Source organism: Halictus rubicundus, chromosome 11, assembly GCF_050948215.1.
Source record: "Halictus rubicundus isolate RS-2024b chromosome 11, iyHalRubi1_principal, whole genome shotgun sequence".
NCBI lineage: Eukaryota > Metazoa > Arthropoda > Insecta > Hymenoptera > Halictidae > Halictus > Halictus rubicundus.
The window spans coordinates 14,637,898-14,655,272 of NC_135159.1; the positions used below are offsets into that span (position 1 = coordinate 14,637,898).

Sequence of the window (17,375 nt, forward strand, 5' to 3'; positions counted from 1 at the left end):
CCCAATTTTAGAAAGGCTTCCATTTGTTATCATATATTAATTGATTAGCTATCTCATACTATTCTCAGCTTTACAATGCTGATAGACACACCATAATAAATCCTTGAATGACAATTCTATGCCATTACATTCAAGTATAATAATGAAATTATTCAACGCTACAGATTTGGACAGCGCAAAATCAATTTTGCAAGGCGCGGAGAACACCAGATTCCCCCGACAAAGTTAATGTCAACGTACCAATAGTTTGAGGTGCGACAAAGTACCAATACGTTGGACATTATTGATAATATTAACGCGATCGAACCACTACGTTGGGGGGGTGTGATCAAAAATACATGCTGGTGATACGCATTGCTACGTTCCCGCACTTAGCGTTCACACACCATAAAATGGCCAAAGGCACATATCACTGCGTCCAGGTGAAGTTACCAGTGATTTACTCCGCGATCGTGAGTCACGTCAATATCCACGGCTCCCACCGCATTAGATGCTAATACGATGCTCACCATGGTATTGTCGTGCGTACCGCCACAGGTGACATAACTTAATATGTCTTCTTTTTGCGTACGGTATTTTCGCACGATAACGGACACACTCGTTCCATTGCTGGAACGGCAAACGGGTCGTGTGTTTAGGCACACCGCGAGGAGTTGGACGCAGTGACGTGCACCGTGATTTCACGCTAATTGCTGCGGCAACCTGGCCTAAGAACGCACCAATACGTTTCTAGTCTACGCAGTGGTCCGGTGGGCGTATGCTCCACGTCAACGGCCCCAAGAAATCCACTTTAAACCCAATATCTCGGGAATCTGATGTTAGTTGTCCTTGCGGTACTGGTCTTGCGCTGTACCAAACCTGAAGACAATACATACATTCATAATCTCCCCTTGAATGATCGAGGAATTTTACATTCTACAGAACAGAATTGTGATGGGGTCTACAGGAATGATTAGTAGTAGGATTATCTTTTTTATTAATTCTATATCAATTGATTAGCTATTTTGATGCTACTGTCAGCTGTACAATGTTAATAGACACACCATACTAAATCCTTAAATGGCAATTCTATGCCATTACATTCAAGTACAATAATGAAATTATTCCACGCTACAGATTTGGACAGCGCAAAATCAATTTTGCAAGGCGCGGTGAACACCAGATTCCCTCGACAAAGTTAATGTCAACGTACCAATAGTTTGAGGTGCGACAAAGTACCAGTACGTTGGACATTATTGATAATATTAACGCGATCGAACCACTACGTTGGGGGGGTGTGATCAAAAATACATGCTGGTGATACGCATTGCTACGTTCCCGCACTTAGCGTTCACACACCATAAAATGGCCAAAGGCACATATCACTGCGTCCAGGTGAAGTTACCAGTGATTTACTCCGTGATCGTGAGTCACGTCAATATTCACGGCTCCCACCGCATTAGATGCTAATACGATGCTCACCATGGTATTGTCGTGCGTACCGCCACAGGTGACATAACTTAATATGTCTTCTTTTTGCGTACGGTATTTTCGCACGATAACGGACACACTCGTTCCATTGCTGGAACGGCAAACGGGTCGTGTGTTTAGGCACACCGCGAGGAGTTGGACGCAGTGACGTGCACCGTGATTTCACGCTAATTGCTGCGACAACCTGGCCTAAGAACGCACCAATACGTTTCTAGTCTACGCAGTGGTCCGGTGGGCGTATGCTCCACGTCAACGGCCCAATAAATCCACTTTAATCCCAATATCTCGGGAATCTGATGTTAGTTGTCCTTGCGGTACTGGTCTTGCGCTGTACCAAACCTGAAGACAACACATATATTCGTAATTTCCTCTTCCATGATGGAGGAATTTTACATTCTACATAACAGAATTGTGATGGGGTCTTCAAAAATGATTTAAGAAATAACTTTGCAGTAGTAGCTTGTCTTTTTTTTTTAGGCGACAGTGTACTACAAATAATTTGAATAAAAATGTGTTGTAACAGCTTTTCTTTTTTTTTTGCGACAGTGTGTTACTACACTTATAAATTCTCGTATGAAATTTTGCTGGCTTGAATTTAAAATGTAAAACAGTGGAAAATCGATTGTCCGCCCTCGCGCGCAAATTCAAATTCGAACACAAACTACCAAGAGGTCGCTACCATCAACCTAACCCCAATTGTCAGGGTGGTCAGGTTGGCATCACTGAGTAATAGGACTGCAGTCGATAAGTGTATCATTCGAGCGAGCACGTGGTTTGCTTGCTTTCTTGTCTGGAGAGTGTTTTGGCGCTATTCGCCAGATCCAATGCTGATTACTCGTTGATGAGGTGATCCACTACACGACCGTGTCATTGATTGCTGGGACTACAATCTAAGAATATTCGTCGGACACGATTCACCTGAACGTGGGTCTACGCCATAAGATACGTCGGGAAAGCGGTAATAACACTTTATTACAAGTTTCTGTTGTTATGTTGCAATATTTTGAACCGGTTCTGCGGTTATCAATTGGAGCAATTAGAAATCGTGACCTCGCTCGCGCTACTAGCTGACTTATTTACCAAAACACTGAACAGCTATTTTCAGTCAACCTTATCGGGCAACTAGTATTTTAAACATAGATTTTATTCATTAAACATTATTATCCCTTGCCTAATATTCGTAATAGGCAGTCAAGAATTGAGAAAATAATTGAATAACTCCAAGCACCCATGATCGGTTGATTTTTTAATTGATAACTACTACGTTAACACGCGCTGTCTCTTGATTCCGTCAGAACGATTTCTTTGGAGATCTTTGATATAAAAGAGGTATCACTAGATTGCCGATCTTTCCGCAAAACAAAAATGTTGTACATCTATTGCACAGAAAAGGAGCTACATATACATTTATTTCTTCTCTTAATAATTTTAATTTCATAATTTTAATTTTAACTTGCTCACTTTTGTCATAAATAGTTGAAATCCGCAGTTCAACTATCACAGACTTTATTTTTCTTGCGTTAATGTGTATTCAAGAAATAGAATACGTTGATTACGCGTTCACAACTACATCAAAAACAAATTTGTAGAAATATTGATCAGAATTAATTATAATCATAATTAATAATTGTTATTATTTGCGGGTAATTGTAACATTCGTTCCAGCTGCATTTTATGTTACAACACGCTGGATAATCTACTCGAAAATATTTTCAGAACGTTCAGTATATCTCTTATCGAAAATAATTACGCGAAAATATGAACTGTACACTAAATTTTGGATAGCCGGAATATCTTGAAACGGTGTTACGTTACACTTCCCCGTACCCAAAAATATTAGTAATCAAATGAAAAAGAAAAAGACGGATGCGTTTACACCACAAACAACACCTCAGTCTACAACCGAACGTAGCCACCCAATAAAATCGCAGTAACCGACGGATACAATTATTGCACTCTAGAAATGAAATAAATGTAACAATCACGCGGCGATTCATTGTTTAACCCATCCGATTGTCGTGCGTCTGTGGCACAACGACCGACCGCGCTGTTAGCGCCGCAACCACACCGTATCACTTTACGTTGACAAAGGCATGCTCAGACTTGATTAGGCACGCCGAAATATGTTAATTCAAAGAAATATTATATTACAGAGAAAAACGGGGATTTAGACGGTACCATGTCGTTCCATTCACGTGTGTACCGTTTCGCCTTATCCTAGCTGCTCTACTCGCGTTTAGCACGACAGGTAATAATTCATCAACGAACAAAACTCCGAAACAGAACAATTAAAAAATCGTAATTATTTCCAACAGAGGGACCGAATCTTCAAAAAATCTCCCTCTAATTCTCGAATGCATGTCTCAGTCAGTTTCGCAAATATTTAATAATTGACGCAAGGGTCAAAGACGCGATTACGAACATTACAAGTCGTCGGCAAACAACAATTATCGTTTTATCTACTGTTGCAGCTGAACTACAAGTGGAATTACATCTATGCAAGACCGTTTGACGCAATCATGGATCACGGTCCTTCTTATCATCCATGTAACGAGCACGCAAACATGAGCACTACGCGAAGAATATGGAACAAGTATTTTGTGTGGATCCGCGAGATCTCGGTCGAGCCAACAATGTGGCTGTTCATGATGGCGTACATGATCACCTCGGTGGTGGAGCAAGCGTTTTTCGTGCACAAGTCCTGCCGCGTCGATCATGGCTACTCGGAGGAGGTCTGCTCAAATCTGAACGACAACGAGACCATAAAATCCGCGGTGCAGGTACACTCTAAGGCGCCCAAAAAATTATACTACCACTTTCCCGTTCTTATCGGCGTCTCTGAAGAACTATATAGAAACTCCTAAAAATGGTCGAACAAAATTAACGAAGGTGATAATAATTAGCAAATAATAGCAGGACGATGTTTGCTTAAGATAAGCGAAACGGGAGTAATCGAAACAATAAGCTAGCAAAGAAGATTAGGAGACCAAGTATGCCTCCAGCTAACTGAATTTTCCATTAAGAAATATTTCATGATCCATTTTCCCTTGGAAATTAAGAACATTCGAATTTGCTGAATTTATTTCAGGTGACCGTGTCCGAGTTCCATCAATGGAACAATATTGCGGGGCACGTGGTGCCTATAATCCTAGCGATGTTCTTTGGCAACTGGAGCGACAGACGAGGTCGCAAATTATTATTGATCATGGGACTCGTTGGGAAGTTCGTCTACTCGTTCATGATTGTTATCAATTCGTTGATGGACACGTGGAACCTGAACACCGTGGTGTACACCGCGACTCTGCCTATGGGGATGCTAGGGGGTGACGTTGCCATCTTTGGCAGCTGCTTCGCCTACTTATCCGACATCTCGTCCGTAAAGCAGAGGACTATGAGGATCATGTTACTGGACGTTGTGTACCTCAGCACTATGCCAACAGGTATACTTTTAAACAATTAACTGGTCCTTACATTAACGAATAGACTGCGGATTTTTATGCAAAATAAAACAGTCCTAATATTTTATATAGATCATTTGGATTAACGAATAATCCTCTAAACTCTAATTGATTCTGAATTAATTACAGGGGTGGCTCTGGGTTCCTACCTCTACACGCACATAGTCAAAGCGTCGTACACGAACATGTTCATAATTAACGCGAGCCTGCTGATCCTATCTATAGTATACTCGCTGATTGTGCTAAAGTGGCAGACACTGCCTCAACAGCAGTCGCTCCTAGGTACAAATTTAATCACCGACTTCTTCGACAAGGAACACGTTGTTGCGATCACGAAGACATTGACCAAGCCCAGAAGAAATCACGGGAAGCTGCACTTATGGTTGCTGCTGACGATCATGATGCTATACACATTTCAGAGGGACGAAAAGCCAATGAGCTACTTGTACACGCAGCTAAAGTTCAAGTGGGACGTGGTAAAGTTCAGCAACTTCAGGACCTTCCAATCAACTACGTTCGTACTGGGTAAGGGCAAATTTGATTCTACGAGTTAGCCAAATCAGTAACATCAATCCAGTAGACTGCGGATTTTTATGCATTTGTAACGGTCAAATACAGAACCGTTGAAGGCATTACAAGAACTGTGATTTATCCGAGTGAAAGGCGAAATCCAAGAGACTTTCACTCGTGATGAGATCTCACTCTTGACAAGTTAACGCTGCGAAGTCGAGGAAAACACTCTCCATTTATGGTTACCGAATACTTTCGTTTTCAGCGATGCTGATTGGCGTGCCATTGATGAGTAAATTATTGAAAATAAAGGACACTATCATCGTCACGATTGGCGCAATCTCGCACGCCGCTGGCAGAATTGTGTTCGTGTTTGCCAAGGTTCCGGAATTGTTCTACGCTGGTAATTGAACTCTAATGGAGATTAAATTACTGAAATGATAAGACTGCCGACGCTAGCGGGAATGACTTTACAATTTCTGAAAATGATTGCAGGCGCTGGCGTGGCTGCTTTGGGCCCAATAGTGGCGCCGGTTTTGAGATCAATGACTTCTAAATTGGTACCCGAGGAAGAAAGAGGTGAATGGATTCTCAAAATTATAGATAAATTACGATTATTAATTTATGGAAACGACGAATGTCGATTCCATGGAGCTACTGTAATTTTAAGTTAATTTTAACTAGCTCTAATGCGTATTCAAATCGCTGTGTATTGAACGAATCGGTTTCAATAATTATGCAATCATCATTTACAGGAAAGGTGTTTGCTATGCTTTCCGTTTGTGACAACGCTGTTCCTTTGTTCAGCGGCGTATTGTACTCTCAGCTATACAATGCTACTATTCATACTGAGCCGGCTTCCATTTATTGGCTGACATTCTCAACTCAAGCATCAGTATTCATGCTAACATTGTGAGTAGGAAATCTCTCCCTCTATAAAATCTATATTAATTGATTAGTTATTTTATACTACTGTCAGCTTTACAGTGCTAATAGACACACCATACTAAATCCTTGAATGACAATTCTATGCCATTACATTCAAGTATAATAATGAAATTATTCAGCGCTACAGATTTGGACAATCCAAAATCAATTTTGCAAGGCGCGGTGAACACCAGATTCCCTCGACAAAGTTAATGTCAACGTACCAATAGTTTGAGGTGCGACAAAGTACCAGTACGTTGGACATTATTGATAATATTAACGCGATCGAACCACTACGTTGGGGGGGGGGGGGGTGATCAAAAATACATGCTGGTGATACGTATTGCTACGTTCCCGCACTTAGCGTTCACACACCATAAAATGGCCAAAGGCACATTTCACTGCGTCCAGGTGAAGTTACCAGTGATTTACTCCGCGATCGTGAGTCACGTCAATATCCACGGCTCCCACCGCATTAGATGCTAATACAATGCTCACCATGGTATTGTCGTGCGTACCGCCACAGGTGACATAACTTAATATGTCTTCTTTTTGCGTACGGTATTTTCGCAAGATAACGGACACACTCGTTCCATTGCTGGAACGGCAAACGGGTCGTGTGTTTAGGCACACCGCGGGGAGTTGGACGCAGTGACGTGCACCGTGATTTCACGCTAATTGCTGCGGCAACCTGGCCTAAGAACGCACCAATACGTTTCTAGTCTACGCAGTGGTCCGGTGGGCGTATGCTCCACGTCAACGACCCCAATAAATCCACTTTAATCCCAATATCTCGGGAATCTGATGTTAGTTGTCCTTGCGGTACTAGTCTTGCGCTGTACCAAACCTGAAGAGAATACATACATTCATAATCTCCTCTTGAATGATCGAGGAATTTTACATTCTACAGAACAGAATTGTGATGGGGTCTACAGGAATGATTAGTAGTAGGATTATCTTTTTTATTAATTCTATATTAATTGATTAGCTATTTTGATGCTACTGTCAGCTGTACAATGTTAATAGACACACCATACTAAATCCTTAAATGACACTTCTATGCCATTACATTCAAGTATAATAATGAAATTATTCAGCGCTACAAATTTGGACAGCGCAAAATCAATTTTGCAAGGCGCGGTGAACACCAGATTCCCTCGACAAAGTTAATGTCAACGTACCAATAGTTTGAGGTGCAACAAAGTACCAGTACGTTGGACATTATTGATAATATTAACGCGATCGAACCACTACGTTGGGGGGGTGTGATCAAAAATACATGCTGGTGATACGTATTGCTACGTTCCCGCACTTAGCGTTCACACACCATAAAATGGCCAAAGGCACATTTCACTGCGTCCAGGTGAAGTTACCAGTGATTTACTCCGCGATCGTGAGTCACGTCAATATCCACGGCTCCCACCGCATTAGATGCTAATACGATGCTCACCATGGTATTGTCGTGCGTACCGCCACAGGTGACATAACTTAATATGTCTTCTTTTTGCGTACGGTATTTTCGCAAGATAACGGACACACTCGTTCCATTGCTGGAACGGCAAACGGGTCGTGTGTTTAGGCACACCGCGGGGAGTTGGACGCAGTGACGTGCACCGTGATTTCTCGCTAATTGCTGCGGCAACCTGGCCTAAGAACGCACCAATACGTTTCTAGTCTACGCAGTGGTCCGGTGGGCGTATGCTCCACGTCAACGACCCCAATAAATCCACTTTAATCCCAATATCTCGGGAATCTGATGTTAGTTGTCCTTGCGGTACTGGTCTTGCGCTGTACCAAACCTGAAGACAACACATATATTCGTAATTTCCTCTTCGATGATGGAGGAATTTTACATTCTACAGAACAGAATTGTGATGGTGTCTTCAGAAATGATTTAAGAAATAACTTTGCAGTAGTAGCTTGTCTTTTTTTTTTTAGGCGACAGTGTACTACTATGAATAATTCCAAAAACAAACATGTAGTAATACTTGTCTTTTTTTTTAGGCGACAGTGTACCACCACGTGCGACTCATGTCTACTGTACATTAAACAACTTAATCAGCGTGTCCTTATATTCATAAATTAAAGAATAGTAGTTTCTCATCGTTATGACGTGATACTCTCGTATAAGAAATAGTTAAATGCCGACTTTCTCTTGCAATTAGAGTAGTAATTTAAAAACAACTACTAATTATAATTGCAAAAACAAGGGTATAGTAACAGCTTGTCGCTTTTTAGACGTTAGTGTGTTACTACTTATAATTTTATTTAGTTATTAAATATTACTCTCGTCCAAGAAATAGTGAAATGTCGACTGTTCTTTAAATTAAAGTAGAAATTTCAGAAACGAATAAGTTAATCTACTAATACCGACTAAGTCAGATTATGTCACTTCATAATGGTTGATAACGTAAAGTTCAGACATCGCGATACATATTCGCGAGCAATAAAAAGGGGGGGATCATATTCCATCCTCATATAGGAAATATAGGTTCTAATCATTTCCCCCAAGCTATCTCAACTTAATAAATTAAATGTAAAATGACTAATCTACTTTAATACAATTTAATTTCGTTATAGAATTTATACGAAGTCAATATTCGTTTTACAACAGATTTTTCTTTACAGGATAATTCACTTTACAATGAGAAACGGACAAGAGGACCGCCATGACGAGTATATTGAAAATGATGATAGCCATTCATCTCAGTCTTCCACGACGCAAGCCAATATATTAACGTAGCATTTATAACATGAACTCTATTTGTTGATCGCAACATTCCGAGAATTGTTATTATATTGTTACATGATAAATATAGAGTCTTCGCATGTACAAACATATCGTATACCTGAAGAATTTTTACTTTTACAGACGATTATTAAAAGTGTATGTTGAACGAAATATACAGTATTACACAACTTTTACAAGACCTAGTACCATTTTCCCCTAATTACAACGCAGATGACTAACGACTAGTTGATCTGTGACGCAGATCGCAAGAAACACTTCTCAAGCTGTATTAGCTGCTTCGCGCGTCAAACAGAGACTTAAATGCAAGAGGAATTTATTAAAAATGAATCATTCGAGAAATCTTAGTAATACTTCAATACGCGGCCTGTCAACAATCATAATGACTCATTGCAGAGCAATTAATCTATTCAGTTTGCCGATTGCGCAGAAAGTTCCACTTTGATCTTTGAACAAGCTGTTTACTATCAAAAGAAGACACGTACAAGAAACGACGTGTGTCCGAGCTATCAACTTTCGACGAACCGATCGTTATTCAACGCTGGTCGCTGCCAAGCGGGTCAAGGACCGTTAGAAAATTGACAGTAAAATATTCCACCATAACAACCATCCACATACACGCTATTTCCTTGATACAATATTCCTTCATAAAATTATAGTATTCAATTCTGCAGTTAAACTACAAATACGAGATTTCATCTCAATTTTGAATATATGTATTTAGCAAACATTAAACGACGGTATGCGGCAAGCAGATTATTTGCGTCCGAATCCGATAAGCGGAGGTACATGTGAAAATGAACCCCGTGACCCACAAACGCGAATTTCTCGCTTTGTCGTCACCTGTGACCCAAATCAGTGCCCACCTCTTCAAAAACGACAGGTATAAAAGCACGAGAATCGTTTACAACTGCGAATTCTCTGCCGAAGCTCTATCAACGCGACGGGTCCAGGAACATACACAAAACTTCGACTACCATGGTAATGAAAGTAAAATTTCGTATAAAATCGGAAAGAAATCCGAAGACTTATTTTCTAAGTTATTCCTTTCACAATTACGCTTTCTAGTATTCTGCATAATGAGCAATCTCATTTCTCTACAATTCTAACAACTTGGCTATCTGACTATAAAGACTCTAGTTTTGCAAACAAACATGTAGCCGAACTATTATTTGAACGTTGAACCGTTAAGAATTTCTCTCTTAAGCGGCAGAGCAATTTCTTTCATAATTTCACAAATTTTTAGAATTAAGAATTCTTTGTATAGTATGCAGAATTTTTGCTATTGTAACAAGTTTGTTGCGTTATGTTAAAAATTATTCTTCAAATTTTTTCTGCATATAGAATCTTACAGAATTCCGAGAAGTGAATAATTCCAATTAGTTGCAGATTACGCTGAGGAGGATTCTGAGCGTCGCCGTCGCGATCATAGTGATGTGCGCGACGATGATAAGCGCTAAGCCGCCTACGACTGCCGCTCCTTCAGGAGCAATAACTATCTATCCGGTACCGCAAAGGCCATCGTACCTGCCGAGTGGATGGGTCTATCCGAGACCAATTTATCCTCAGCCTGCTCTAAAAATTAAATAATCGACACGAATTGCTTTCAAGCATCCTACATTGTCATCTAAGCATAATCATAAATATCTAAATAGAAACGAAAATGAAACAGGCGTCTTTCGATAAAAATTTTCTAATCTATTATACTGTGCCAGCGCACATGCTGTGGCAACAGGTGTGCCTCTGAGTCAGAGGTACATATTAACAATTCTAAATTCAACAAACGCGGACAAATGTTTGTGAAAAAATGTCTGTCCATGTAGTATTCTCTGGTAGAGCGAGTAAGTAATTTTTGCAATTTATTTGACAATTGTTCGATGTATGGAATTGCTTCTACCAGAGCACCGCGCGCGATCATTGATGATAAAACTAGTTTAATAGGTATGAGAAGTTCTCCATTCGACGGGAACAATCGTCGCCGGCTGCAAAGAGAAATCTAAAGCTATTTTTCGTCGTGTCTATGCCGGCGATTATTTTCTCATGAAATCGCGAGACGCGTTGTTCGAGCTGTTCCGCAAGGTGTCGGCTCTCCGAGACGAAAATGGGAGTCACGTCGCGTCGGTGTTCTCCTTACACGAGACAGTCACGTAATAGCGAAAATACTTATACCAGCGCGATTTCTAGTTTAGCGTGTTCCCCGATAAACACAATTGCGCGGTTTACTTCATTATGTTACGATTTAGAAACGCGGAGGTTTTTAATTGGAATGAATCAATATGTCAATCGTTATACTGTGCAACTGTATGCATTTATAACTTAAAAAATATTGAAAAACTTGCAAATTGTAAGTCTTAATGGCATTTACCGCAGCATCATTTCATTTATATTGTAAAATTGTAAAAGTATAAAATTGTAATATTGTAATATTGTCTTGTAACTATGTGAAAATTTATATAATAAATAATTGAAAATATCTACTTGGTCCTTTAATTGAAATACAATATATTTTTCCGTTATTCTAGAATTAAAGCTATTGCTATGCTCTATATCATATTTATAATTTAATTACGTAATGCATTGACTTTGTGAAACTGTTTTATAATTGATCATTTACTACTTGGCCCTTTAATTAAAAGTATTTTACTACAGTCACTTCAAACTGTTAATTGACGTTCAAACATGTATCTACTAAAATGATTCACAAAGAATCCCAAGTACTTTGACTTCTGGGAACCTGATTCCTAACGCAGCATAAATATTAATTTCAATACTAAAAAACCTGCTAGACATTCAAATGCTTCTATAACTACGATTTAAGCAAATGCAATGCTTGACTGGATTTGTGTAATTAATTTGCTTCTTTGAGAACAAAGTAGGAAAATGTACTGCATATTAAATGAATTGAATTGGATTTAAAATATTTTCGTATTTAATATTTTTAATATTTAAATATTTCGCAATTTCTCTCTCTCTGATAAATTCATTCAGATCTTTCGGAGATACGATTTCCTAATAAAATACTCTGTAATGCATGTATGCAATGCTCCTAACGCTCGTATAGAGAAATACAAAGCATAATTTACATATCACGTAACATCATAGTCACCGTACAAACATGGTATATACACAAACATTCAATAAACACATACACATGTAAATATCATAGGCACTCAATAAATAGTAATAAATTGGTGAATATAATAAATAATAAGCAATAAATCAATTGAAATTTTCTTTCCACTTTTCAATAAAAATATTGACAATAATTTACCACAATTTCAATTAAGTTTCAATTAAGAGATATGAAAATTTATATTAATTTCAAAAAGCAATTTTAATGCTATTCACGCTACAAGCATTAAACATTCAATCAATAGAACGTAATGTGTACATTACCAATAATTATTGTTTCCAAAAATGCAGGAAATCAATAGCTATGAACAATGCATGCATTATCTGGTACTATTAATTGAATGTTTTAACAGAACTCATTAAAAATGACCATGGATAAGGTGTCATTCCCCTGTTGAAACTCCTACAAGAAGCATAATGGAAAGGACTCACCGGCGATAAATTATTATCGACTACCTGCTACTAGCTACCTGCTACCAGCAACTCGGCAACACAATATTATATATGGAGTTGATGCATTTATCCCAATCTACGAATGTAATAAAAATTAGTACGAAGTTCATATAACATATTCAAAAAATTTGATAGAATGAATTTGATACCTAAAAATTGATAGAATTTCAACTAGAAAACATTGAAAATCAATGAAAGCAATGAACAAGAAGACAAACAAATTCAATATACCTACATGAAAAATTGGATAAAAAATTATTAAAATGACTGAAACTTACCCAAATTAATAGAGAACGATATAATACTAATATATATTCGTATTATGAAAATCGCCGCTGATGTTAGGCGTTACAAAGTGAGTTCCTAGTCCGCTTACTCATTTCAATCTGAAAAATTGCAATTCATTAATTCTCCAATTAAAATTACATAAACGTACAAATAACCACATTAGGCATCGATTATTAAAAAGAAATGAAAATTAAAAAAATTTGCATTAAAATTTGTTTTTATAAACAAAATTTTTATTAAAATTTGTTTTTATAAAAAATTATTAAAAATATAAAAATTTTTATTGTTTTTATAAAAAAATTAATAAGTTGAAAAAGTTTAGCATTGTAGTATTAACAAACAATAATATTTCGTATTCAAAATAAAATAGAAAAGCGTAAAAAATCATTTTTATTGCGATTTACAATTATCACCGAGAGGTAGAATAAAAATTAAAAAATTTCGAAAAGTACAATGAAATACGCGTCACCAACATAAAAAAATGAAAGACTATGCTTCGCTCAACATTTTCTGTTAAGCACCGGTGAAAGCATTGTTTCTAATTGTTTAAATATTTGAAAGTTCAAAAAAGCACTGGGAGGCTGATCTGAGCAATGTAACGGTCGATAAAAAGATTAAATATGGCGTCTGGTCAACCGTCGTTTCATTTGAAGAAGACAAGATGTCTTCACAGTGTACAGCCTCCCCCTGACACTACGCTAATAGCCGAGAAAAATTCCGTACTAGTACTAAAATCGTAAAAAATACAACTTTCGACATAAAAACGCGAGAAAACCGTTAAAATTCTGCTGAGCGCGCCGAAAAAACACCGAAACAGCAATAATCGCATCCAAATTTACGAGAGAGTATCGTTAACAAATTATAAAATTTCCGAAAAAAAAAATAAATGATTGTCACTACGTTAAAGTAATCGAAAATAATCATATTTTTGCAAAGAGGACGAAGGATTAATTGAAAATTGCGAGAAACTCGGATGGATCCACGATGATCGACAATCGCACTAGAGTCGCATCATAAAATTCGAAAAATCTCACAAAATAAGAAAGAACCCGTGTCGCGAATAGTAAATCCTGAAAAAGGACGCTTAGCTTACCATTCTGAGCAATATTCGCACAAATGCACTGACTCTAATTGTTTAAAAATTTCGAAAATGAAAGAGGGCACCGGGCAGCCGATCTAGACACTGTAACGGTCAATAGAAAAATCAAATATGGCTGTCTTGGCGAACGATTACCCCCTTGAAATACACAAGATGGCCAGCTTCTTTATGGTATTTGCATAGACGGACATCCTCCCCATGACGTCACGCGAACCTTCTCGAAATTATGTAAAATTCGAAAAAATATAATTCCCGGCCGAAAAACGCGAGAAAACCGTTAAAATTCTGCTGAGCGCGCCGAAAAACCACAGAAACAGCATAATCGCTTCGAATTTACGAGGGAGTACCATTAAAAATTTATAGAATTTTCGAAAAAAAAAATAAATGATTGTCACTACGTTAAAGTAATCGAAAATAATCATATTTTTGCAAAGAGGACGAAGGATTAATTGAAAATTGCGAGAAACTCGGATGGATCCACGATGATCGACAATCGCACTAGAGTCGCATCATAAAATTCGAAAAATCTCACAAAATAAGAAAGAACCCGTGTCGCGAATAGTAAATCCTGAAAAAGGACGCTTAGCTTACCATTCTGAGCAATATTCGCACAAATGCACTGACTCTAATTGTTTAAAAATTTCGAAAATGAAAGAGGGCACCGGGCAGCCGATCTAGACACTGTAACGGTCGATAGAAAAATCAAATATGGCTGTCTTGGCGAACGATTACCCCCTTGAAATACGCAAGATGGCCAGCTTCTTTATGGTATTTGCATAGACGGACATCCTCCCCATGACGTCACGCGAACCTTCTCGAAATTATGTAAAATTCGAAAAAATATAATTCCCGGCCGAAAAACGCGAGAAAACCGTTAAAATTCTGCTGAGCGCGCCGAAAAACCACAGAAACAGCATAATCGCTTCGAATTTACGAGGGAGTACCATTAAAAATTTATAGAATTTTCGAAAAAAAAAATAAATGATTGTCACTACGTTAAAGTAATCGAAAATAATCATATTTTTGCAAAGAGGACGAAGGATTAATTGAAAATTGCGAGAAACTCGGATGGATCCACGATGATCGACAATCGCACTAGAGTCGCATCATAAAATTCGAAAAATCTCACAAAATAAGAAAGAACCCGTGTCGCGAATAGTAAATCCTGAAAAAGGACGCTTAGCTTACCATTCTGAGCAATATTCGCACAAATGCACTGACTCTAATTGTTTAAAAATTTCGAAAATGAAAGAGGGCACCGGGCAGCCGATCTAGACACTGTAACGGTCGATAGAAAAATCAAATATGGCTGTCTTGGCGAACGATTACCCCCTTGAAATACGCAAGATGGCCAGCTTCTTTATGGTATTTGCATAGACGGACATCCTCCCCATGACGTCACGCGAACCTTCTCGAAATTATGTAAAATTCGAAAAAATATAATTCCCGGCCGAAAAACGCGAGAAAACCGTTAAAATTCTGCTGAGCGCGCCGAAAAACCACAGAAACAGCATAATCGCTTCGAATTTACGAGGGAGTACCATTAAAAATTTATAGAATTTTCGAAAAAAAAAATAAATGATTGTCACTACGTTAAAGTAATCGAAAATAATCATATTTTTGCAAAGAGGACGAAGGATTAATTGAAAATTGCGAGAAACTCGGATGGATCCACGATGATCGACAATCGCACTAGAGTCGCATCATAAAATTCGAAAAATCTCACAAAATAAGAAAGAACCCGTGTCGCGAATAGTAAATCCTGAAAAAGGACGCTTAGCTTACCATTCTGAGCAATATTCGCACAAATGCACTGACTCTAATTGTTTAAAAATTTCGAAAATGAAAGAGGGCACCGGGCAGCCGATCTAGACACTGTAACGGTCGATAGAAAAATCAAATATGGCTGTCTTGGCGAACGATTACCCCCTTGAAATACGCAAGATGGCCAGCTTCTTTATGGTATTTGCATAGACGGACATCCTCCCCATGACGTCACGCGAACCTTCTCGAAATTATGTAAAATTCGAAAAAATATAATTCCCGGCCGAAAAACGCGAGAAAACCGTTAAAATTCTGCTGAGCGCGCCGAAAAACCACAGAAACAGCATAATCGCTTCGAATTTACGAGGGAGTACCATTAAAAATTTATAGAATTTTCGAAAAAAAAAAATAAATGATTGTCACTACGTTAAAGTAATCGAAAATAATCATATTTTTGCAAAGAGAACGAAGGATTAATTGAAAATTGCGAGAAACTCGGATGGATCCACGATGATCGACAATCGCACTAGAGTCGCATCATAAAATTCGAAAAATCTCACAAAATAAGAAAGAACCCGTGTCGCGAATAGTAAATCCTGAAAAAGGACGCTTAGCTTACCATTCTGAGCAATATTCGCACAAATGCACTGACTCTAATTGTTTAAAAATTTCGAAAATGAAAGAGGGGGCCGGGCAGCCGATCTAGACACTGTAACGGTCAATAGAAAAATCAAATATGGCTGTCTTGGCGAACGATTACCCCCTTGAAATACACAAGATGGCCAGCTTCTTTATGGTATTTGCATAGACGGACATCCTCCCCATGACGTCACGCGAACGTTCTCGAAAATATGGAAAATTCGAAAAATTACGATTCCCGGCCGAAAAACGCGAGAAAACCGTCGAAATTCAACGAAACAGCAAACTGTGATGAAATTAATCTATTCCCCTCCGAATTGCGAAATCTTGACTTTGAAAAATTATGAAATTTTTTATAAAATTCATAAACTATTGCCCCATGGTTAGATTGAGAAGAAATTCTCATTTTCTCAAAAGGAGCCCGAGGAATTTGCCCGAAAACGCGAGAAAACAAGTCGAATTCGCGTCACTTTGTAATCACCGCCGAATCGCGTCGGAAAAAAGGAAAAATATTGAAAGAAACGATAAAATCCGCGTCGGCAATTATAAAATATTGAAAATTTCACTTCAATTATCATTCGCTGCAACACTCGCGTGAAACACTGACTCTAATTGTTTAAAAAATTAAATATTCATGAGAGCACTCACCAGTGACGCTTACAGGGAACCGGCCGTTAAACGAAGATCGATCGTGGCGACTTTTCAATCGAAGCTTCGTTTGAAAAAGACAAGTATTCACGGTGAACATCCTCCCCCTGACGTCACTGGAACGGTCCAGCAAGATCTCAAAATTCTGGAAAAATACAAGTTCAGGTCGAAAAACGCGAAAAACCCGTTGGAATTCAGCGATATACAGCAAATACTATCGAAATTAACCCGTTCCCTT

General features: G+C 38.4%; 1 protein-coding gene and 1 long non-coding RNA gene across 2 annotated transcripts; both read left to right on the plus strand.

Annotated features, from left to right (window-relative positions):
- The first annotated feature begins 2,185 nt into the window (after window positions 1–2,185).
- LOC143359203 (putative peptidoglycan muropeptide transporter SLC46) lies at window positions 2,186–9,335 on the plus strand. The gene is made up of 9 exons (XM_076796976.1): window positions 2,186–2,428; window positions 3,624–3,718; window positions 3,942–4,250; window positions 4,559–4,910; window positions 5,058–5,453; window positions 5,704–5,841; window positions 5,934–6,017; window positions 6,194–6,350; window positions 8,994–9,335. The coding sequence occupies exons 3-9, from the start codon at window positions 3,990–3,992 to the stop codon at window positions 9,106–9,108; spliced, it is 1,503 nt and encodes a 500-aa protein (XP_076653091.1). The 5' UTR covers window positions 2,186–2,428; window positions 3,624–3,718; window positions 3,942–3,989; the 3' UTR covers window positions 9,109–9,335.
- A 156-nt stretch (window positions 9,336–9,491) lies between these two features.
- On the plus strand, window positions 9,492–10,860 carry LOC143358767 (uncharacterized). The gene is made up of 2 exons (XR_013083008.1): window positions 9,492–10,095; window positions 10,504–10,860. It is a non-coding gene; the product is annotated as an uncharacterized LOC143358767 (long non-coding RNA).
- The last annotated feature ends 6,515 nt before the right edge of the window (window positions 10,861–17,375 follow it).

Coding starts and splice junctions, on each gene's coding strand:
- LOC143359203 (XM_076796976.1), top strand. CDS start 3,990: ATGGATCACGGTCCTTCTTATCATCCATGTAACGAGCACGCAAACATG. Junction 4,911..5,057: donor CCTCAGCACTATGCCAACAG/GTATACTTTTAA, acceptor AATTAATTACAG/GGGTGGCTCTGGGTTCCTAC. Junction 6,351..8,993: donor TCAGTATTCATGCTAACATT/GTGAGTAGGAAA, acceptor TTTTCTTTACAG/GATAATTCACTTTACAATGA.